This window comes from Pleurodeles waltl, chromosome 7 (genome assembly GCF_031143425.1).
Source record: "Pleurodeles waltl isolate 20211129_DDA chromosome 7, aPleWal1.hap1.20221129, whole genome shotgun sequence".
Lineage (NCBI taxonomy): Eukaryota > Metazoa > Chordata > Amphibia > Caudata > Salamandridae > Pleurodeles > Pleurodeles waltl.
This window is the reverse complement of record NC_090446.1, coordinates 304996200-305021726: the sequence shown is the minus strand read 5'-3', so window position 1 is coordinate 305021726 and position 25527 is coordinate 304996200. Positions and strand designations below refer to the sequence as shown.

At 46.6% G+C, this 25527-nt stretch overlaps 1 protein-coding gene across 1 annotated transcript in view; it reads right to left on the bottom strand.

Moving 5' to 3' along the window:
• CTNNBL1 (catenin beta like 1) overlaps nt 1-6927 on the bottom strand; it is a 451247-nt gene extending 444320 nt beyond the window's left edge. Inside the window, exon 1 of the mRNA XM_069243733.1 lies at nt 6777-6927. Coding sequence (XP_069099834.1) covers nt 6777-6806 — 30 coding nt within the window. The 5' untranslated portion in view covers nt 6807-6927. The remainder of the gene's footprint in view (nt 1-6776) is intronic.
• Nucleotides 6928-25527: the final 18600 nt, after the last annotated feature.

Sequence of the window (25527 nt, the reverse complement as noted above, 5' to 3'; positions counted from 1 at the left end):
TGGGAGGCACACGTTCCCTGTCCGCAACTACTAGGAACATTTAGTTGAGATGGGCATTGTGAATGTTGGGCATCCTAGACACTCATTAATTGTGGACTATGCCCTCTTCTACGAGGCGTTTCATACCTATGTGATTTTTGGCTATGTCTTGATAGACCACAAACTGACTCCAAACATTGGGATGGTGAGCTAGCTACCCCAGACTGTCTCGGACTGTGGACCAGTCTTATTTGAAATGGACTGGCCCAACAAAGGTGATAAGCACACACCAAGAGCTTGGCATTTAAATGACTACCTAATGAGGGACTTGGCTGTTGTTCACGAAAAACAGTAGGCCATAAAGGAGTACCTAAAGATTAATATCATAAGGGAAGTGGATTTGAGAAGAGTGTGTAATGCCATGAAGGCAGTTATTACCGGGAAATTAATTCAAGAAGAAAGCGAGTTACAACATATACAGGAAGTGGGCTTAGCTAAATTACAGGCGGAGTTGATACCATTAGAAAAGTAACACAAAATAACCCTTCAGAAAAAGTAGGTATGCAACGTATATTCGTGGTCAGGTACATATATTAGAATATGACAAAGAAACTACATAATGGCGAACGTAGGAATTGGATTCCATGAAGGGGGCAACAAGCGGGCACTTTCTTAGCAAACAATGGGCCACACGGACACAGAGAGTAATAACAGAAATCAAGGACTATTCCGGAGTAATCAACGGCTCCAAAGAAGGTAAATTACTAGAATGCTACCCGTATTATGAACAACTTTAGAAAGCTCCCTCTCAGACCCAAAAGGCGCAACAGCATACATACACGCAAGGTCGCATCACAAAGCAGCAGAAAGGGATGTACAAGCACTTCACAACCACTTTTTACAGACGATTTGTATCACAACTGAACCGTGTATTAGCACCCTCTACAGCAGTGGTCTTCAAACTTTGTGATGCCGTTGGCCCCAGTGAAAACAACAATTATCAGGCCCAACTTTCCCAATTTTCACAATTATTCTAATAAATTGGCAATGTTTAAATGTGTCTAGACTTATTTAAAAATTTCTGCTAAGTTCTGATAGTGTCTTAAAAATGGAAGCAAATACATGATGCCATACATACCGTTCTGGCCAGGCAGGCCTTACTAACGTGTAAAGTTATCCACAGTGTGATTATTAGAAGTGGGGGTGGGGGTGGGATTTGGAGGATTTTGAGGAGTATTTGGAGTTCCTTCCCTTTTGACAAATGACAAAACACGCTAGTGATGGCCCATTAGAGAGTGGTTTTCTACTGATCATTTTTTCCACTATAAACAAAACCCTGTTATCAGTATAATGCTTCATTTGGCAAGAGCCTGGCACCTCTGTGGGATTAGTTGTGTCCCCCCCCCCTCGGATGAGGACCCCTGCTTTATATAACAATCTATGATCTTCTCAGAAACGCCCTCAGTCAATGATAGAAGTGTCAACTACTCTAATACTAACGCCTGGTAAAGAAAATGGACATCATATAGCTTGATCTCCCTACGCATAAAAATATTTGCAAACTTCTTGGCAAACAGCTTAGAAGTGACATTCCCAAACGTAACACATGAACATCAGGTGGTGTTCATCCCGAACAGGTATACATTAGACAATACCAATCTGTCCCTCTTCTTAATTCCCTAGCATTAAAAAAAATATAAAGAACTCCGAACATGGTTTGGAAGAGTCGCACTACTCGTCCCATCTTCGCTGTTCTGCTCCCGCACAGAAAGGTGAGTTTAGGCAGGGGGGCAATTACAGGAATGTATAGCAGGCCTTGAAAAATCATAAGAATGTTACTAGCCCTGCAGGTCTAGTGATTTGAATAATCTACTCAACCTAACTATAATGCACTTGACTCGTAAACCGTCCTCAAATTGTGTGACCCTAGGCGAATGTTTTATTTTATAGACTCACCTTTTCTTCATTATCACATTGGAGCACCTTCAAATGTGCGAATTCAGCATGACTGCTGTACACAAATCTCTTCTGTTTGATTCAACAGAATTTTAGTACATGGATAATAAGAATCTAGCGGAATCACAGGGTACACATAACCCCTGAAGTGACTCTTAGTTCACTAAAAGCATTGTCATTAGGTCGGACAGGAATGTTTCACCATTCATGTTTAAAAACTCTCACTTTTAATAAACCTATTGCTAAAGCATGAAGTGGTAGCCTACTTACAGGGGAAAGGAATATAATAAAATATTTACTTGGCCATTGGACAATTTACTTCATAAATCTACTTGTCCTGTAAAAAAAATATACTTGTACCTTTGGTGCCATGTACTGCGGTGACAAATTATGGCACAAATCTCATTATATAAGACCTTTGATAATAGCCTTTCTGATTATGTCAGGGATAATGCTATACTATGGTTTGAATACTATAAATTTTCTTATTTAACCACATTTCCACAGAGCTACATACTGGGGGTGAAGGAGGCAGTAAGCAGTAGTTTCAGAGTTGGAATGCTTCCGATTCGGTGCAAACCTACCAACTGGTATGTTTTATGGATTTTCACCAGCTCTTCTTTAATCTTTTCCCATACTGAGTAAGGTTGGAAATTTACTGCTGACAAGGGCAGAACTAGAGTTCTTTAAGGGTTGCGAAAAAGTCGTTGGAAGGAAAGTGAACTTGTAAATGCTCAATAGATTTTCGTTTGAGCAAATCTACACCTGCATACTTGCTCGTGCTAAAACACAGTTCACAAATATTTTCTAGGAGTACGAATTCCTAGTCTACTTCTGTAAATTCTTGTGAATTCACAAAAGCCATAATTCTGTACTAATGCAAAGACATACACTATGGGTGCACTTTTGTGACTTTAAAAATTAGGCCGCTAATTAGGTCTGGCGTTAACCAAGACCTTTTTTTGTTATTTAAATTCGATCCCCTCTCTAGCCACCCATCAGCTGGTTTTACTGTGAGTTTTAGCTTTCAGGTCTTTTTGCGAGGAGGATATTGGCACACAAAGTAATTTTGTTCAGTGCCAAGAGCTACTCTGGGACTATGTGTTTGAGACCAAAACATATTTTTTTCCAATGTTTGTAACAATGGCGAGACCCTGACAACTACCACAACAATAATGTTTTACAAAAGCTATGTCAAAACAAGACACACGCTGACAAACCATAGAGACTGGCCTTTTATTTCAGATAGGTTGGCTTTGCCAATCCTTGTTTATTTTCATGTTCCCAATAATGTTGAATCTGGTTCTAATGATTTTCCATTATGATTTTTTGGGGAATAATAGCATGCATCATCACATTTTACTAAATGATGCTTCAAAGAAATGGTATCTAACGTTTTACAGATATTTCGCCAAACGTTTCTTTCCTAGTTACATTGTTTTTCTGACCATTTTATATTAAAAGCAAAGAATCATCAGTCCTCCTTAAAAGCTTCTGCACATATCTGCATCTAATCAGAGAGCATTATGGAAGCATTTTACATAGCCTAATAATGTTAAACTTCTCAATAGTGTGTGTACATATTTTATTGCTGGAGCCACTGTCAGTAGTGCAGTCCGAGCTTACAACATTTCCAACTTCTGAAATATATGTCCAGTTCATTTACAAATTATTTAAAAGTTTGGTGTTAGAAAGAAAATCTGTTTTCCTACAGCCTTTCATTTCACACTTACTGAACAGCATGATCCACAGACAGCTCACTTTACAAAATCCTCTAACTTTCCATTCAGGAAAGAATAGTAAACACCAACCTCCACTATAAAATACACAACAAATTGTAGGAAGACGTAAACTGACATCTGACTTCTGTCTTTTATCAAACAGCAAATGTGACAAGATAAAAAGAAGATTTAAAGGCATCTTTATTGCTCATTCACTTTCCCAACAAACAGAACACCTGTTCTTTCTCAGCTCATCAGAACCAACCAGTAGGCCCTAAAAATCGCTCGCCCTGATAAAATCTTACTTGCCATATTGAGTGGGCGAATACATTTCTCTAGGCCTGTGTAGTCTGTTGATCCATGATATTTTCTCACCGCCTACTCTCAAGTCAACCAGAACTTTCTGACAGATGGTGGTGGGGAATGCCTACTTCCCCAAGGCTTGGTGCTCACTGATGGACTCCCATGACTATTTTTAGGGAGGAGAGATTTAAATTCTTCTGGTTCAAATCGCTCCTAGTACTGGTCCCCAGGCAAGCTCCACACAGTTAGCCTGCTACCACACTCAGCTTGTTGGAGGTGAGAGAAAAGCGGGTGAGATATATATTACATGTCTTATGGAATAGTAACGACCTAGTTACTGGTCTGAGGTGTGGCTTGAGGATATATGTAATATACTCAAAGAAAAAACCTGTTGAGTATAAACACCCATACCAAAATAGCTGATAAAAGGATCTAGGTACTCCACTGGATCAGAAAGAGTGGAATGTCATCTCACTAGCACCGCTGTGTGCACCATGCACATGGAAGAAAGACACTATATAATGTTGTCTGTGGATGGCATAATACCCTTGTCAGAGTACATAGTATGGCCAAAAATCTCTTGAATACTGCTGGCGACAATGCATTAGTTTAGGGACCATAATGAATATTTACTAGTCCTGCCCTAAACTTGCAATTTATAGGTCATCCAAAGAAAACCCTAAGACAAAGTCCTGGAGGATAATACCACTGCAGTTATATTAGGGTCCCTGATAGTGGATATATACCCTTATAGAAGAAAACGAATATCCAAACTATTTATAAAGTCCAACAGAGCACACCCTCTGAATATGAGTAAATTGAGGCCAAATGATGGTGACAATAGATGACCAACTAAGAAGGACCATAGTTGGTTTGCTATGTTATTCGTTTGTAGTAAAGTTTGATAAATATGGAGCACCGCTAACTCTAGACTACAATAATTACTAAGCGAGCAGACAAATGGGAAGTACAATGTTTAACAATGCTACATGATAACCCACGATATAATGCAAAGTCTGAACCTACGTGCATCCACTATGACACAAATAGAACAGACTGTAGTTAAAAATGATGAACCCATATTACTGTATACTGTGCTTTATTATGCTTCCTTTATGTTAAAGCCAAAGAAATGTGTTTAAAAAAATGTATAGAGTCCCAACAAACAACCCTGAGTATATGGGGCAAGGATGTCTCACCCACGGTGAAACTGTGGCTGTAAAGGATACTGCACATGCACCCGCAGGCCCGCACCCCGCCAGGGACAAAATATTTTCTTTTAATGTAAAATGTTTCTGCGAAATTGCAGGTATACAGCAAAAAAAACAAACAAAAAAAAAAACACACAAGCACAAGTACGGTTACCCATGCTTTATATTTTTTTACTTCCCCGGTGGACCTGGTCCCAGGGGTAACTGATTTTATTATTATGGGAAATCGCCGCCCCCCTTTCACAGGCCAATTCCAGACCTCGGGCCCCCATCTCCTGGGGCTCGGCCTTATTATAAAATTGGAGAGGGTTGTGCAAGGGTGGCCCTGGGAAGCCCAACCCCCAGGCTGGCTACGGGTATGTCCCAGGTAGTCCACCCCTGAGACAGTGGTTTACGTGCTCTCACTGGCATGGGCAGGGAAACCTGTGTATGCTCTCGCTTAGCGAGAGCAATTTCAAAGCTCCCGCCAGCTGGGAGCAGACTTTTGATCTGAAGCGGGCAGGGAAACAGATGAAAAGATTGCTCCCAACTGTGGGAGCACCTTTTTTAGCTACTTCCTGCAGGCAGGAGCTATGCTTGCCCTCGCTCGAGGCAGGAAGGCGGCTGGGGCCCCAGGGGCCTTGGGGCTCCCCCAGCAGCCCCCAACACTATGGTGGTTGCCCTGGGTGGGCACCAGGGCACCCACCCTTTATTGACCAGGCCCCGGGCCAAATTCAGCCAACAGAGGGCAGCAGTATGGTGGGGGTTGCTCCAGTGTCTGGCTGCAGGCCAGGCCATGCAGGGAAGCGTTTGCCAAGCAAAGCCAAAGGCCGAGTGGCACAGGTTGTATTAACACATGGTAATTAAACATTACTTTACATTTAAAAAAAAACTAGAAATTCACTGAAAAACACAATGGTTACAGGGATGCTACAGTTATGACATAGCATTAAAAATACATAGAAATTCAATGACAAACCAGAGGTTACAGGGACATTGTTGTTACAAAATAGAATTAAAAAACCTAAGATATTAACTAAAAAAACAAAGTTTACAGGGAGGTTATATTTAGTGACAGATTTACACACACAAAACCATAAATATTCGGCAACGTTTGCAATAAAAGTGTTGATGAGAAAACTGTGCTTGGCCGGGGCACGAATCCAATAATAAAGGAACACGTGTGCAAGGAAAACGGCATGTAACTTGGGGTGGGGTGGAGGGGAGGGGAGGGGAGAAATCGATACATTAGGAAAGAAGGAAGGTAAACCCAGCAATGTAAAATAGAGGAATGGTGTGAACCTGAACCTGAAGAAGAGGCCAGGTTTGCATGTCATCAAAAAAGGAGAGGGCGCGAAGGACCGATGAACTACGAAAGTAGACTGGTAGAAACGCAAGTAGGTAGGTACATTAGGGAAAACCGTTACTACGTATCATGAATGCGTGAGTGCAGGTGTGTTCCAAGCAGAGACTGGGAAAGTGTGCAGGGGGTAGGTAATGTGCACCAGGAACTAAAGCACTGAGCATTAAGCAGTTGTGTCCTATAAACAGCCCATGCTTTCGCTCTCACTCACACAAAACAGTCGCAGCTGGACTCGCGGAAGCCTCTCTCGCCCGCCCAACTAACCTGGTAGTTTAAAAGCTCGCCCACATCCATGGTCCTCCCCGAAAAAGCGCGGTTGATGCTCGGAGTATTCCTACGTCCAGTTAAGTGAGCCAGCCGTGCCGGGAATTCAGTTTCATCCACAGGCAGTCACACTGCCGTAAAACGAGGCAGCAAGGGCTCGCCTTACGGGCGAAATGCATCAGGCACGACGACAATCCAGAGGCACTCTGTCGTGAAGCACGCTGAATTCCGGAATCTGTGTTGCCATGGGCGAGTTTGCCAACAAGCGCAATCACTTGTCAAAAGAAACTGAAACCAGAAAAGAATAACATAGAATTTGGTTACTTAAGTGAAGAGTGAACGTTGGATGAGACTCCTTTGAACCTTAGCCTGTAGGCTATAATTTTTAGAAAACCGTTCCCCGTTGCTTTGCCTGTGGTCTTCCCTTGTCGTTTTCTTTGTTCGTGTATAATATGTTACTAATGTTTTCCTTTCACATAGCTGGCAAGTTTTCCTTACAAACATGAGTGACATTTCTATGTTTTCAAGGCATCTATGAGTGGCATATACGTCTCTCATGCGTGACACCTGCAGTGACACTTTATCACAGGCAGTGGGTTAAGAAAATGTATAGTACAAAATGAAAAACTTGTTTTATTAAATGCAGTGCAGTACCTGGATTAAACAAATTACTCACACCTGAAATGAGATACTTTGTGATTTGTGAAGTTGTCCTGCTTCCTGTCCTAGCTACCATATCTTCCTCTAATATTTTTAGTAGCATGAAGTAACATGCAGCTGGTAATCTACACCAAATAGCAGCTGTTTTAACAAAGTGTAGACGCAGGCATATACCATTTGATCTGTGGGCTAGAAATTCATTTTGTAGTAATAATATATTATGATAGTTTAGTAATACAAACTATTACAATTGATAAGCATTCATATTACCCAAATCAATGACCACAATTTTTCGATCACTGGGTGAAGGCAGCTTTAGCCTTTCGGGGATTGTACTCTTGAACTTCATTTAACAATAGTCATCTGCTTTGAGCGTTCAACTCTGTGAGGCACTCCAACTTCACATAAATAGTTGATCACAATGATCATGGTCCTCCCCACCACTATAATAAGAGGTGGTCACTTGACTTGCTCTCTCCCAGGTTCTACAATGCAGTCAGCCTACTTTTTTTCTGTGATGGGGCCTGGAAGAAGCCTCATGACTGGAGTTCTTGACAGGGCTGCTCACTGTCTTGTTTAAACACTTGTGCGCTCTGCTGACCGAAAAAGGCCCAGGATCAGGTGACCAGACACACGCTGTGCCCCTATTTCCTAAACCGCATGTGATGTCGCCAGAGATTGTTGTCTAACAGTCAATTTCTCAGCTTTTGCTCGCCTCTTGCCCTCGCAAGAGCTGAGAAATTGAATTTTTGACAACGATCTCTGGAAATATGTGGGCAGCATGGATTTGGGGCTTAGGAGGGCATGGGCTCAGCAGGCTGAAAACCAACATCCTGCACCACGACCCTCCCCACAACACTGTAAGGCAGAGGTCTTCAAACTGGGGGGCGGGCCCCCCTAGTGGGGCCTCAAGTGTGGGGGGGGGGGGGCAGACTCTGGCCAAAAGAAGCATTATACAGATAAAAAGCCTTTATTTTAAGCAAAAACATGTAATTGCCCTTTTAAAAAGGCAACAGTATTTAACTGCAATGTTTAAATAGTTCTAGACATATTTAAACTTTGCCATCTTTATAAAATAATTGTGAAAAATTCTGAGAGGGGCGCAATGATTTTTATTTTTCAGCTGGGAGGGCGCAGCATTAAAAAGTTTGGAAACCACTGCTGTAAGGGGTCGGGCGGCACAGGAATGCTCCACTTCTCTGCTGATAGCAGGCACTGCAAGGAAAAACAAAGCTGCCCCCGCCAGTGTGTCTATCTGAGGTAAATCTGTGAAGTAAGTGACACTGTTGGCCACCAATGGGTTGGTGACTTCGTAGGAATATTACAGGCTAGGTGCTGCCACAGGGATCAGCAACGTGCTGGCTAGTACCCTACAGTAGAATAGGAGGCAGGCCAGACAGGGCACGGCCGATTGACTGTAAATCCCTGAGCTGCCTATGTTTGAATTATTGTGTAAGCTCAGCGCTGTTAATGATTATTTCAGTTTTGACAGAGTGCTAACATTTGACAAACAGCGGCGCAGTTGCACATCCATATCTGTAAGACAATTTTAGCGTTCTGGCTGGTGCTGCCTCATTTGCACCGCGCCTCATCATAGTTTTGTCCCCGGGGGCGCTATAATGTGTGACTACTGCATTTTAGTGCAGTCTTGCGGACAACAGCACTGAAATGTGCTAGTCTAACCATTGATGCAGGACTGCTTTCATAGTAACATCATACATGTCAACTGATCAGATTCAGAGGGAGACTCCCTATGTTTGAAGACAAAAATGGATTTGTTTTAGCTATTTTCTGCCTGAAATTAGCTTTTGCTTCAATTTAAGTCAATGGGGAAAATGCATTCTCCCGATTTTGTTTTTCAAAATCCCCCACTTTTCCATTTTAAAATGTTGCCATGTATGTATCAATCGCCATAGCTGTCAAGTTTTCAGCTGGCTCATGAGTGACATTTAAATGTTTTCAGTGTCCTCATTAGGGACATTCCAATGCCTTATGTGTGATGCTATGAGTGGCACTTTATTGTAAGAAGAACAAAGGTGTTATCTCACCAGTAATGAAATAAACTACAGAAATTACTCCTTTGATGGTCTAGAAATGCCCCTAAGCAACATCTTTCAATTACTCAGTTAAGGGCACTATCTTACTTCCTTCTTCCAATAAAATTAGCCTGGAATTTTAAAAGAGGGGTATTGGTGCAAAAACAGAAACAAGTTGTTGAGAGATAAATCTTGGGTTTGTGTCCCGGGCACTTTGAAAATGTAAAATAATTTAAATAATATGATGACAAAAACGAGAAGGATGCAGTATACAGCACACAACAGAAAGGCGGTGCTGGTCTCTTACATAGCAGAACAATTACTAATTATGTTCTAATCTTGACCCTTCATGTATATATTCCTAGTATTTATGATGGAAATTCTTAATTTTATTTTATTGTTGGGGTGAAGTTTCCAGTCGCTTGAGTCGTGGAGATGACGAAAGTAAATATTCTGCACGTACCGAGATTTATTTTTGGAGGCAGAAATCCCAAAAACTCCTTGCGAGATCTGCCAGGGGTTTGGACTTGGTTCCTCCTAAGTGGTTGATGTAACGGACACCAGAAATGTTGTCCATCCTGAGGAGGATAGAACAAGAGACTTTGGCCCTCATTACAACATTGGCGGTAAATGCTGCTTACCACCGTGCGGAAGACCGCCAACACGCTGCGGCGGGATTCCGCTACCGCTATTACGACCAACAGCTCGGAATCCGCCATAATCCAGACACCCACACAAGTCCGCCACACCAAAGGTCAGTGATAAACTGGCGATAACAAAACCTCCACCGTCACGCCAACAGGAATATGCCCACACTATCACGACCCACGAATCCACGTGGCGGTCTTTCAACCGCGGTATTCCATTGGCGGTACACATCGCCGCGCTCAAAATACACACACATTTACAAAACACAACCACATTGGACAATTTGAAATACACACACCTGATACACATACACACACCACTCCCACACACCCAATCCAATGTAAAACACACACCCACATCACCCACAAACCCTTACTACCAAAAATTCCGAAAGAAGTCCAGAGAGAGACCCCACCAGAAACAACACTAGTATCCACAGACACACATCATCATCACTCACACAACATCCACGCACCTCAAACAACACACAACAACACACACCCTCACACATCACAACACACACCACCCCACACATCACCCACACCACATCATGGAACCTCAACGACAGTCCAGGTTCTCTGAGGAGGAGCTCAGGGTCATGGTGGAGCAAATTGTCCGGGTAGAGCCACAGCTTTTCAGATCACAGGTGCAGCACACCTCCATTGCTAGGAAGATGGAGCTATGGCGCAGAATCGTCGACAGGGTCAACGCAGTGGGACAGCATCCAAGAACTAGGGATGACATCAGGAAGAGGTGGAGCGACCTACCGGGGAAGGTGCGTTCCGTGGTCTCAAGACACCAGATTGCAGTACAGAGGACTGGCGGTGGACCCCCACCTCCTCCCCCACAACTAACAACATGGGAGGAGCAAGTCTTGGCCATACTGCATCCTGAGGGCCTCACAAGAGTAGCAGGAGGAATGGACTCTAGTAAGTAAACTCTTAACTATTATATCCCCCACCCTACCTGCATGCCATCAGATACCTCCACCCTCACCCCATCACTCCAACACCTCACATATGTCCCACTATCACAACCCACTCATCCCATTACCAAGCCCTGCATGCAACAAAAAAGCAGGGACACCCATCACCAAAGCATGTCCACTACAGATACCCACACAGACCCCAAACCAAATATCACACAAGGACCAAGACAAGAATGCAAGCACTGGAGTACAGGGTCTCTCACCAATTGCACACGATGGCACACACCGATGCAATAATCAAGCCTTTACACCCCTGCAGAACCCCTACCCAACGTCACCGGACAGGAGGTTCCAGACATATCCAGTCCCCCCCACAGAAGAGGCCCACAGTGATGACAGCAGCTCTGCACAACTGGATCAAGATGACCAGCCCGGCCCATCTGGGACCTCGGAACACTCGGTTCCCCTGACACTGGCACAAGCCACCACAGAGCCTCCCCTCTCAGGAAACACCAGCACAGCACCCACCCAGTGGGCCCATCCCTCTGTCCCCAGGACACGTCAAGCAGCAGTGTGTCCACCACTACAGGGAACCCAGGCAAACCCACCACCCCAAGAAAATCAGGGACCTGGGGGCAGTGGCAGTGGGCACACGCTTCAGGGGACAGAGGAACAGGAAAACAGGGGAACTGGGAGGACTGCTGTGTGAAAGGGGGAGGACAGGCCCAGGGAACCCACTCTCCACGAGGCCCTCTCCAACATCATGGGAGCGTAGCATCATTCCCAGGAGACGATGGCAACGGTACTGGCCAACTTTCAGGAGACCCAGCGACTGCAGGAGAAACACTATCTGGGGATCAGGGAGGAACTGAAGTCCATTAACACCACCCTGGTCACCATTGTAGGGGTGCCGCAGGACCTTGTCAACCCCAGGAGGGACACTGTGGCACAACAAGGGGCCCCTGACACTAGCCTGGATGATGAACAGCCCTCCACCTCCGCCGGCGCTAGTGGACAGGAGGCACCGCCACAGGACCACAACACCAGCACCCCACCCCCTGCAGATGGAGAGCTACTCCGCAAACAGTCCCTGAGATCCAGGAACAAGACAGAGAACATTGCCAAGACCCCTGCCAGGAAATGAGACCCCCTGGATGTCACCCTTTTGTCACCCTGTCCATCCTTCAACTGCCCTTGCTCCACTTCCTATGCCCCTTTGGACAATGCACCTGTGAAACAAATAGACTGGACTCTGCCATGGACATTGCTCCACCGTCCCCCCTGCCCATTTTACAACCCCCTCCACTTATTTGCACATAAATAAATACACATAAATCACAAAACAAACTGGAGTCAGTCTGTGCTTTCACAAATGTGTAATTGCAATAACTATGGACTATAGCAATGCCAATTTCATTGTCCACATACCGATGAAACACAGCTGTAGGGCTGGCGGAACTATAGCAGAGGTCACAAAGTAGGACCCACATCTGTTAAATGGAAAGGCAAAGTGACAAGTCAGGGTCCATACACTGGGTGAAAATGACAGACGTATGATAGCTCAAACAATAGTATGAGATGTATGAGGCAGTGACATCTTCTTACCTGTGTCTCACTGGAAGTATTGCTGGATAACGTTGTTTCTGTTGTCCATATCCTCTTCTTCTGCCTCCTCTTCTTCACTATCCACAGGCTCCACAGCTGCCACAAGAACTCCAGCTGGACCATCCTCCTGCAGAAAAGGCACCTGTCATCGCAAAGCCAGGTTGTGCAGCATACAGCGGGCCACGATGATCTGGCACACCTTCTTTGGTGAGTAGTAGAGAGAACCACCTGTCATATGGAGGCACCAGAACCTGGCCTTCAGGAGGCAGAAGTTCCGTTCGATCACCCTCCTAGTTCGCCCATGTGCCTCATTGTAGCGTTCCTCTGCCCTTGTCCTGGGATTTCTCACTGTGGTCAGTAGCCATGACAGGTTGGGGTACCCAGAGTCACCTGCAAATGTCGAGGGACAACTGTTAGACACACACTAACCCGTAGGAACAACCCCATACCCAGACAACTATCCACACTGTATAGGGTCCTTGTCCTCACCTATTAGCCACATACGGTGCCTCTGGAGTTGCCCCATCACATAAGGGATGCTGCTATTCCTCAGAATGTAAGTGTCATGCACTGAGCCAGGAAATTTGGCATTCACATGGGAGATGTACTGGTCGGCCAAACACACCATCTGCACATTCATCGAATGGTAGCTCTTACGGTTTGTGTACACCTGTTCACTCCTTCGTGGGGGTATCAAGGCCACACGTGTCCCATCAATGGTACCTATGATGTTGGGGATATGTCCCAGGGCATAGAAGTCACCTTTCATTGTAGGCAAATCCTCCACCTGAGGGAAAACGATGTAGCTGCGCATGTGTTTCAGCAGGGCAAACAACACTCTGGACAGCACGTTAGAGAACATTGGCTGGGACATCCCTGATGCAATGGCCACTGATGTTTGAAAATACCCACTTGCCAGGGAATGGAGTACTGACAGGACCTGCACTAGAGGGGGTATCCCTGTGGGATGGCGGATAGCTGACATCAGGTCTGGCTCCAACTGGACACACAGTTCATGGATTCTTGCACAATCAAGTCTGTAGGTGATTATTACGTGTCTCTCTTCCATTGTCAACAGGTCCACCAGCAGTCTGTACACCGGAGGATGCCGCCATCTCATCACCTGCCCCGGCGGATGTGCCCTATGGACGAGAAAAGTGAGCAGAGAGTCAGCCAACACTGAGGTATCACAAAATGTCATTTGTACACATTTATTAATCTGCAATGTGCGTATGCAAGACCTAGATAGGTGTGACGCAGTTATTATTAATGCCATGTGGCCCCCTGAAATGGCGGCTGCCTGACCTGTAAGGTGGGACAAGGGGATATGAGGTAACTGCGCTGGCGTTCTACACTGTTGCGGTAGGCGGTCGAAGACCGTGGCGAAATCCTGCATTGGTTAACATTGAACCCTATGGGTCCCAGGAGCCAATGATGATGTACGCCGGCAGAGACGGTACACACCTCTGCGGACATGACTGCCATTTTATGTCTACACACAATGTAACTACAGCACACAGATGAATAGTCCAATCAAATTGCAAGGATTAGCACCCCTGGTAGAATGTTGGAGTTGGAGAAAGAAAACACGAGTTTATGTCTGTTCACTCACTTGATACGTGACCTTCAACAGGAGAGGAACTACACTGCAAGTGCTGCTGTGACCTCAGTCTGGAAGCGATGATGGCTCATGTGTCTGGGGAAAGGGCACCTGCCTTCACTTGGGAGGAGTTGGAGAAATTAGTGGATGGGGTCCTCCCCCAGTACACACAACTGTACGGTCTTCCAGGTAAACCTGTGAGTACACTGTGAGCATGCTGCATGGGCAATGCCTGTTTGGAGTGGTGTGGATGGAAGTTACATGGGAGGGGGAACTGAGGCCTGCATGAGCAGACAGTGAGTGTATGTGCATCAGGGCAAGAGTGGAAACATGAGGCAATGAGTATGACGGTCCGGACGGGTAAAGATTTTCCTTTTTCCCTGTACTATTCCTCTAGTTCAGCGCCTACCAGAAGAAGGATATTTGGCGTGCCATCGCCAAGGACGTCCGGACCCTGGGGGTCCACCACAGACGGAGCACCCACTGCCGGAAAAGATGGGAGGACATTCGCAGCTGGAGCAAGAAGACGGTGGAGGCCCAGCTGGGGATGGCCTCCCAACGTGGGAGGGGTGCCCGTCGCACCATGACCCCCCTGGTGTTCCGGATCCTGGTGGTGGCGTATCCGGAGTTGGATGGGCGCTTGAGGGCATCACAGCAGCCACAAGGGGGTGAGTACAGTCACATTCATCTGACTCTGCGCGCATTACGAGGTGTCTGGGTGGGGGAGGTGGGCAGTGGGTTCCCCTAGGCCAGGGGGAGCTTGGTAGGCAAGGTCCCTTGTGGGGCAGGTTCAGTGGAACCCCAACCCCACTAGTGGTTAGTGCCATCTACACCTAGGGGGTTATTCTAACTTTGGAGGAGTGTTAATCCGTCCCAAAAGTGACGGTAAAGTGACGGATATACCACCAGCCGTATTACGAGTTCCATAGGATATAATGGACTCGTAATACGGCTGGTGGTAAATCCGTCACTTTTCCGTCACTTTTGGGACGGATTAACACCTCCTCCAAAGTTAGAATAACCCCCCTAGTCAGGCTCCTGTGAGTTCCATGTGTGCAGCAATCGGGCTTAGGTCTTGTACCCCATGGGCATGTGAATAATCTAGGAACTATAAGTGCATGGCGCAGTGCAGAGGACTGCTTTATCTGTAGTGTCCGCCAACAGTAGTGGTGTTGCATGCACTGAACATGTCTTTCTTCTGTCCTCCCCCCCCCCACTTTTTGTGGTCTCCTTGTTCTTGTGTGCAATAGCATCACCAGGCGGAGGAGCAGTGGCACCGGAGCAGGAGGGAGCTGCATCCCACTTGGCCCTGGTGGGCGAAACAACGGAGTCTGAAGCCACCAGTGGGACAGAGGGCGAGGGGAGCTCTACGGCAGGGACAGGAGGTGATAGCAGTGACAGCGACTCCTCCTCTGATGGGAGCTCCCTTGAGGTGGCGGGCCCCTCTGTGCTCCCCGCATCAACAGGTACAGCCGCCACCCCCCCTACCAGCACCTCCCTCCCAGCAGCCCCTCAGCGTGTGTCCCTTGCCCCTTCGCCCCAGGCACCTCAGGCCCTGCCCCAGTCAGCCCTGCTGCCCTTAGTGAGGAGGCTATTGATCTCCAGAGATCCCTCACTGTTGGGCAGTGTACCATTCTGAATGCCATCCAGGGTGTTGAGAGGCATTTGCAACAAACAAATGCATACCTGGAGGGCATTCATTCTGGCCAGGCAGCCCAACAGAGAGCATTTCATGCTCTGGCCTCAGCACTGATGGCAGCCATTGTCCCTGTGTCCAGCCTCCCCCCTCCAACTTCCTCCACCCAGACCCAATCCCCTGTACCTCAGCCTATCCCAAGCACACCATCAGACCAGCATGTACACACCTCAACACACAAAAGTGACTCAGGCATACATAAGCACCACACATCCCACAGGCACTCACACAAGCATTATACCCATGCAGACATACCAACATCCACTGCCTCCACTGTGTGCCCCTCCTCCACATCTCCCTCCTCCCTCCCAGTCTCGTCTCCACTCACACCTGCATGGACTACATCTTCAGCCACTACCTCCATCACCAGCACGCCCATTCCACACACTGCTCATGTGCACTCACCACCCCCACTACCATTCACACATCCCCTGTGTCCTCTCCCAGTGTGTCAGTGAGCCCTCCTCCCAAAGTACACAAACGTAGGCACACACCCACCCAACAGCCATCCACCTCACAACAGCCTCCAGCCCATGCACCTTCACCCAAATTCAGCAGACATACACCTCCTACAACCACTACCTCTTCCTCCACTCCCAAACCCCCTCCATCTATCCGTCCCAGTGTGTCTAAAAAACGTATCCTGGCTAATATTGACCTCTTCCCTACACCCCCCGTCCGTCCCCTAGGGCCAGGCTTTCCAGGTCCCATCCCAGCATTGCAGCCACCACATCCCCAGGCACAGTGGTGCCAGTAACTGCGGGCTACTGGAGTGCGCCAACCATCAGGGCTGCCAGTGTGCCACGGAGCGAGGGCAAGGACATTCCGCCACCTGCCAAGCTAAAAAAGTTGCCCACATCCTGGAGGGAGAAGCATAAAACACCTGCCACCAAGGGGTCAGGCAAAACGAAAGGGGATAGTGGCAAGACAGCTGCGCCACCATCAAAGGTGGGGAAGGGCCAGAAACTGAAGGGCAGGTCAGGAGAGGGCATGGTGGCACCGAAGGAGGGACCAATGTCACAACTTCTTTCCACGTCGACGCCAACCTGTACGGCGGAGAAGACCGCCACCTGCACTGCCACTTGCACCGCCACCTGCACCGCCACCAGCACCGTTGCCACAGAGCCCGCCGCCAGCACCGCTGTCACAGACCCCGCCACCAGCACCGCCGCCACAGACGCCGCCACCAGCACTGCCGCCACAGAGCCAGCCGCCAGCACCGCTGTCACAGAGCCCGCCGCCAGCACCACTGTCACAGAGCCTGCCACCAGCACCGCTGCCACAGAGCCCGCAACCAGCACTGCCGCCACAGAGCCCGCCGCCAGCACTGCTGCCACAGAGCCCGCAACCAGCACCTCCGCCACAGAGCCCGCAACCAGCACCGCCGGCACAGAGCCCGCCGCAAGCACCACTGCCACTGAGCCCGCAACCAGCACTGCCGCCACAGAGCCCGCAACCAGCACCGCCGCCACAGAGCTCACCGCCAGCACCGCCGCCACAGAGCCCGCCTCCAGCATCGCCGCGACTGACACCGCTGCAAGCACCGCCAGCGGCCCTGCGACATCCTGAGCCAGTGGCACCACCGCAGACATGGCTGCCGTCCCCAGTGGTCAGTCGTCCGAGGCTGGTGGTGAGCTCCAGGAGCCTGGGCAGCTTCCATGAAGCATCACTTTCAGTGGAGAAAGGCATCCACTACCTCAGTCCTTGGCAGGATGAAGCACTCTGGGCACAAAGCCCCCTCCAGAACCAGTGGAGAATGACATCCATTACCTCAGTCCTTGGCAGGATGAAGCACTCTGGGCACCAAACCCCCTCCAGAACCAGTGGAGAGATACATCCACTACTTCAGTCCTTGGCAGGATGAAGCACTCTGGGCACAAAGTCCCCCCCAGAACCAGTGGAGAATGACATCCACTACCTCAGTCCTTGGAAGGATGAAGCACTCTGGGCACAAAGCCCCCTCCAGAACCAGTGGAGAGATACATCCACTACCTCAGTCCTTGGCAGGATGAAGCACTCTGGGCACAAAGCCCCCTCCAGAACCAGTGGAGAATGACATCCACTCCCTCAGTCCTTGGCAGGATGAAGCACTCTGGGCACAAAGCCCCCTCCAGAACCAGTGGAGAATGACATCCATTACCTCAGTCCTTGGCAGGATGAAGCACTCTGGGCACCAAGCCCCCTCCAGAACCAGTGGAGAGATACATCCACTACCAAAGTACTTGGCAGGATGAAGCACTCTGGGCACAAAGCCCCCTCCAGAACCAGTGGAGAACAGCATCCACGATCTCAGTCCTTGGCAGGATGAAGCACTCTGGGCAAAGCCCTCTCCAGAACCAGTGGAGAGATACATCCACTACCTCAGTCCTTGGCAGGATGAAGCACTCTGGGCACAAAGCCCCGTCCAGAACCAGTGGAGAATGACATCCACTACCTCAGTCCTTGGCAGGATGAAGCACTCTGGGCACAAAGCCCACTCCAGAACCAGTGGAGACTGTTATCCACTTGAGAGACTGTGGCTTTGCACTCCCCAGGATAAAGCAGTGGGCAACCCACCCACTGGAAGGACTTGAGAGACTGTGGCTTTGCACTCCCCAGAATACATCAATAGGCATGGAGCCCCCTCGTGGAGCAGTGGCGTTGTGCGTTCATCAGGCTGAGGTGCCTCCCCTCCCCCGAAGGTGCCTTTATATTTTCGGTCGGATTCCCCAGCAGTGTTCTCTCCGTTTCCAGTCGGTATCTAGTGTGGGCCTCGCCCATGCATTTTGGGCCCAGTGGTCCACAGACAATGATTGTTGCATTATCCTGACTTGTGTAGTTGGTGTACATAATTGTATATACTGGATTTGGAGTTTTTACTACTGGATTTTTATTGATTACAATCGTTCAAATCATTTCCTTTTGTCCTTGCGTTATTCAAGGGGGGGCAGAGGGGTGTATATGTAATGTTGCAGCATGTATTTGTGTGTATGGTGTTGCGTGTTGCGTGTGTGAGTCACTCTCTTTTCCCTCCCCCTCCCCTGTGTTGAAGGTACAGTACTCACCGTGGTCGTCGCCGCTGTCATTGGAGCTCCTGATAGAGGAGCGGGAAGACCATCGCCGGGGGGATCTGCAGTTCTGGCTCCCTGACGTCCTGGTTCCTCGTGGGTGTGGAGAGGTGAGTGTTTTCCCTTCTGTGTACTGTTTCCGCCGTGTTTTTATTCGCGTTGGTTCTTCCCCGGAAAAGGTTGTGGATTGCCGTGTTGTGATAGGGTGGGCGGTACATTGTCTTCCGCTTGTCTGTTGGCGGTTACCGCCGCGCTGTTTGTTTGAACCGCCGTGGCGGTCGGAGTGTTAAAGTGGCTGTCCATGTTAGCGGTTTCCGCTGTGGTCGTAATTAAATTTTTTTCCTGCCGACCTGTTGGCGGTATTACCGCCGCTTTAACACCGACCCCCAGGGTTGTAATGAGGGCCTTTGTCTTTTGCCAGGCTTCTCATTGCAAAGGAGCCGGCAAGCATCTCTAAACAATTGATATGCAACCTGGACTCCTCTAACGACCATGTACCTCCAGTCAAAATCTGGCCACAACAGGCACTCCAGCCAGAAAGACTTGCGTTCGATTCCAGAACGAGATCTGGGGCTGAGGCAAAAATGGTTCTTCCATTCCAGGTGTCTAAGTGTTCTAGCCACCATTGAAGCTCTATTTGGGAGTCGTGATCGAGGGATATGACAACTGAATAGGCAAGGCCTTTTTGAAGATGTCTGATTTTTTGTCTTTGGAGGGCTCGATAATGGAGAGGTCCTGGGAAAATAGCCTTGATGGAGGAAGAGAGGAGACCGACTATTCTGACTAAGGTTCTGAGAGAAAAAAAATTTGAGCATAGAAACTGTAGGATTTCTGACTTGATAGACTTTACCTTTGCTGCAGGTAAGCAAAGAGTTGCCGAAACGGAATCTATGGAGAAACCTAGAAAGTCCATATTTTGTAGTAGAGTCAAAACAGATTTTTTGATGTTGAGAATGAAACCGAGGTGGGATAGTAGAGAACAAACTAGATGAATTTGGGACTGAAGAGAGGATAGACTTTGATTCATAATAAGAATGTTGTCCAAATAGATAATGAGCCTGATTCCTTGGACCCTGAGATGGGCTACTACTGGTTTCATTAGTTTGGTAAAGCACCAAGGGGCAGAGGAGTGACCGAAAGGGAGAGAGGAAAAGTGGAAAGTTCAGTTGAACTATCGGAATTGAAGAAACTTTATGGACTGGGGATGAATGGAGACCGTAAGATAGGCATCCTGAAGGTCTAAACGGACCATCCAATCTCCTTATAGGAGAGAGTCTCGAAGATGCAGGTTATTTTCCATCTTGAAATGTCTGTAGATTACAAAGTGATTGAACTGTTTTAGGTTGATGACTGGTCGCATCTTTTTGTTCTTTTTATGAACAAGAAAAATGGAACTGAGAAAACCTGAAGGGTCTGGAGAACAAGGGACGAAAGCTTGTTTTTGAAGGAGGGATTGAATTTCTAACGAAATCAAATTTGACATTTCTGTGGAAAAACGAGGAGGACAAGGAAGGGTTGAATGAAAAGGTTCTGAGTAGAGTTCTATGACATAACCCTGAACGATATTTAGGACCCAGGGATCTGTAGTTATAGTGTGCCATTTTGAAATAAAAAACTTCAGGCAACCTCCAACAGTAGGAAGGCCAGAAGGGAGACTTACCTGTTTGCGTATTGTATTTGGATGTTCTGTTGCCTCTGCCACGGTATCCCCTGCTCCTCTGGGGATAAAACTGTGGGCTGTACTCTTGATAGGAGGATTGGAAGGAGGTACGGGAACCTTGAGTGTTGGATGAACGTCCGGCAAAGCGGTTCCTACCTCTGCCAGCCATTGCAAAAACCCGACCAGCGAGCATTTTACGTAGGGATTGTTGGGCTTGTCCAAAAATGCAAAGGTGGCCACGTACTTGCTAAGCTCCTTAATAAAGGAGTCGCCATAAAGCATGCCTTCAGCTTTAATGCCGGGGTCGGAAACAGCAAGGTTCACCAATTTTGGATCGAGCTTTAAAAGAAGTCCTTTTCGGTGTTCATGTGTTATTGCGGCATAGGCATTGCCTTGTAAACATACCGCACGTTGAATCCATAACGAAAGCTCTTTGGGATTCACAGGAATATGGTCAATTCTGGCCGATTCCGCCAAGTCAAATATACGTGTCTGTGGACGAATGACATCCAGAAGTTTATCTTGACAGGTAGACCATGCCCTGTCTACTCCCTTCCGTGGATCTTTCCCAGATTTGGTGAAGAAGGTTAGAAGGGAAGGATCAATAGCAGGGGTTGAAGAAATTTTAGAATGGAGGGAAGGACGAGGGCATTCAGAGCGGAGCTTAGCTCTGGTTTGTTTATCTAAGGCCGTACGGAGACGTGAGGCGACATATTCACCCACGTGTTCGGCCGGAAACCATTCAGTGGAATGAGGGTGGTGAATTTCGGCAGGATCAAACAAAGGGACTCCCTGCGAATCCGAAATGAGGGAAGGTTTAGAGTGAGATGGCGTAGCCAGTCTGGGTTTTTTGGGATGAGGAGCGCCAAAAGGATATTCTGTCTCATCATCAGATTTATCAGCCTGCAAAGCTGCATCACCAATATCATCATCTGTGTCCATTATTTCTGAAATTATTATGGGAGAGGAGATGGGTTTTGTCTTTTTGTGGCATTTAGAAGACGATTTTAAAGTGGCATTCCCCTCCTTTAAAGGAGGCCTGTGAGGAGCCACGTCCTCTGTCATGTGGGAGGAAGACTCACCAATCAAGAGCGCCGTATTAGAGGAATTGTTTGTTAACGGGCGCTTTCTGCTTTCCACCGCAGATTGGGCCAAAATCGTCTTGGACACAAGACTAAAGACAGATTTTTCAAAATGTTTTGAAAGTTTGTCCATGGAGGCAGAAACTGCCTGTTCTACTGAGACTTGTATAAAGTCATTCAAACTGTCTTTGACAAAATTCTCGTCATCATTCTCCATATTATCCACAGGGGAGCTGTCCAATTTCATGGTAAACTCAGGAAACACAGAGAGTAGGCATGAGTAGTGAGCAAAGGGTTAAAAGTATGAAAGGAGTCACCCAAAGTGAAACTCCTCCTATGGGCGGGGTAAAGAATGAGGAAATGAAACCAGAATCGGCCAGGAGGCTTCGTTTCACAAGAGCGTGAGGAAAGGAGGTGAGCTGGGGGTAAATAAGAACTAAAAAACGTGTCGGCAATAGAAGGCAAATGGGCAGCAGTCGAAAGACGTTTTCCTCAGACGTCGCAACGAAAAATGGCGACGTGTGATGAAAAACAGTATTAATGGAATGCAGAGCGCGAGGGAAGCACGAGCGAGGCAGTAACACAGTGCGGCAACAAGCCGGCTAAGCAACAACGCGCGAACGCATAGCGCAAGATAAACCTTATAATAAACACTTGTAATAAATAAACTGAACCATTTACAATGATAGTGAGTGAGGAAAGTACTTATCTTGACCGCGAGCAGCAAGAAAAGAGGACTGTTCGCGGACAAGATAACTACTATGGGGACATACTGGCCGTTCATTGGTTATTTAAGGAAATAACTTTCTTCTCCCATTGGCTACTGTTCTTTAGCCTTCTGGGTGTTGTAGTTTGACTGCGCCGCTATTGAAAATAAATGGAAAGAGAAAGCATAATATGAGCCTCTATCTCTTGCCATAAAATTCTGTCCTAGCAGTGCAAGGAGATGCTTCAAACCTTGGTCGAAGGAGCAGTGTGTTACAGAATGCAACTTCAGATAATAAATAAATGCCTCTCTCTGTGGTCAGCACACTTCCTTACCAGAATTGGCTATTTCTGTTCACTGTCCCTCATCTCATTCTCTCACTTGAGCGCTCTTTCCTTGCTCTCTTTTCTCACACATCTCTCACTTATCACTTTTTCTCCTCTTCCTTTCTCCCCACTGAAATCTACTTTCTTGCGCTTCCACCTACTCTCCTTCTCCTTTCTTGTGCTCTCCTGTGTGTCCACTTTTCCTCCTTAACTTTTATTCTCTACCATGTGTTTTCCTTTCATCTGTCACTTCTCTATCCACTTTCCCCTACCTCTTATGTTGTTCTTTTCCACTTGATTTCCATGTTTTACTAATTCAATTTCTGTCTTTCACTTCTCTCTTTTGCCCCACATTTTCTCTCTCTTCTCCATCCTCACTCCTTTCTATGACTCCTTTTCTTTCACTCATGCCTTTTTCCTTGTGTTGTCCTCTCTCTATCTCCCTTGATCACTCCTCCCTCTTTTCTTCCTTACTTCTTTACTCCTGCAGCAGTAAAGGTGTTGCTCACTATAAACTATGGTTGGTCCTCTACATTTGTTCGTGCATCCCAGCAACAAACTGCAGAGGCACACATACCAAAAAACACAGTAACCACTAACCTATGTGTGAGAATAAGATTACACAGTGAGTCTTCCTTATCTTCTTTATTTGGTAACGGATAACATAATCAGCACCGACCACTAGCTATAAATGCTGACCGCCAACAGCTACCCCACCATTCCACCTCCGACTCCCTGCCCCGTTCCACATTCTACCTTCCAACCCACGATGCCACACACCTCTCTCTCAACAAAGAAAATACAAATATTCCATTATTCAATGAAAAAGAACAAATTAAGAAACTTATGACTTAGTATATACATAGATCGAAAATACTATTGAAATTTAACAGTTAATGTAACAAGCAACAAAAATAAGTGAACACCTTTGTCAGTTACATAGTCCCTTAAATAAGTGGGAACCTTCCTTTCTCTCACACTGCGACGCAAAACCTCATCCACATTCACATGTGTCTTGTGACAAAACATTGCTTCTCCAGTATCAAAATCTTTCCCAAACAAATACCCATTGCACTCTTCCAAATACTTCTCATCTCGCTTACTTTCAACATATGGATCCTCCCTCCTACATATCGGGAAACCCCTGAAATTCCACACTTTACCATCATCCAATTTCACAGCATTTCTCAAAATCTTCACAATTTTCCTTGGCTCAGACCATTGTGGTTTTCCCTTCTCAACTATTCCAGGTATTTTAACACGGATACTTTGCCCCACCTTCAATCCATCAAGACTAGATCTAACATCATGACACAATTTAGTGTGCGAATGATAATTCAGTACCTTGTTTCTCATCTCCTTATCACACTCTACCCTAAATTTCACACAATGTTTTTCCATTAACCACCATGGAACCAAACCTGTGGACAGCTTCCTTCCCCTCAACAATTCAAAAGACATCTTCCCTGTTACGGAATGAGGAGACACTCTGTAAGATGAAAGCATCTTTCTTAGAGCCTGTCTCCACGGAATACCAGACTTACAAGCCAATTGTATAGTTTCTTTGACAACTCTATCAAGCCTCTCAACCTGACAATTCGAGAAGGGGTATACAAAGCTACTCTCACATGTTTGATACCATTCCTTTCCAGAAATGCAACCATTTTCGCAGAAGTGAACTGTACGCCATTATCCGACACAAGTGTCTCTGGAACACCTTCCCTGGCAAATATATTTTCCAAAAATTCTATCACGGTTTCTGTAGAAAGTTTGCTTACAATTTCAACTTCTGGCCATTCAGAAAAATAATCAATCAAGACAATGGCATATGCTTCTCTTGCAGGTAAAGTAGAAAACAGACCCATAAAGTCAATAGCCAATTTCCTCCAAGGTCTATCAGGTAATTCAACAGTAATAATGGCGCAGAACGAGGTTTCGTGCTTTTATCACTCCGGGCACAAACAGTACAATTTCTCACAAATCTGTCAACCATCACATCCACACCTGGCCACCAGAAAAAATCTTTCACTTGCCTCTTGTTCCTAGACATTCCACTACGACCAATGTGACTCCTTCTTACAATAGTATCACGTACCCCCTTCAGAAGTATTATTCTGTCACCCGTAGAATTACATCACCCTCTAAACTAAGATCATCCTTTAATTTCCATAAGGCCGCACTCTCACCCCACAACAACCGTTCACTGGGCCAACCCTTAATTATATATTTTTTTACAATTTGCATTTCATTATTTTTCATCATTTCTTGCTCCCATGTTTGTTCAGATAACATAACTTGTTCTGATTCATCATGCGATTCCAATCCTGACAATACATCCTCATATGTATACGCAACATCACACTCCGTATCAACACATCCATCTTCAACAGGTAGTCAGGTTAACCTATCAGGAATAAAGTTGCTCTACCAGGTATGTACACTACTTCTCTACCACTAAGTCATGCTAGTCTAGGTGGTAGGTTCTGCCCACCTCCTGGTTGCTAAATATTCACCAAAGGCTTATGATCAGTACATAATTTGAACTCTCTTCCCCACACATACATTTGAAATCTTTCTACAGCCCATGAAGCTGCTAACAATTCTTTCTCAATCACAGAATAGTTCCTTTCGGATTGTGATAATGTGCGCGAAGCATATGCCACAATCCATTTCTCATAACCACTTCTTTGTGATAAAACAGCCCCAATACCATAATTACTTGCATCTACTGCAATCACACAGTCAGTATTGGTTTCA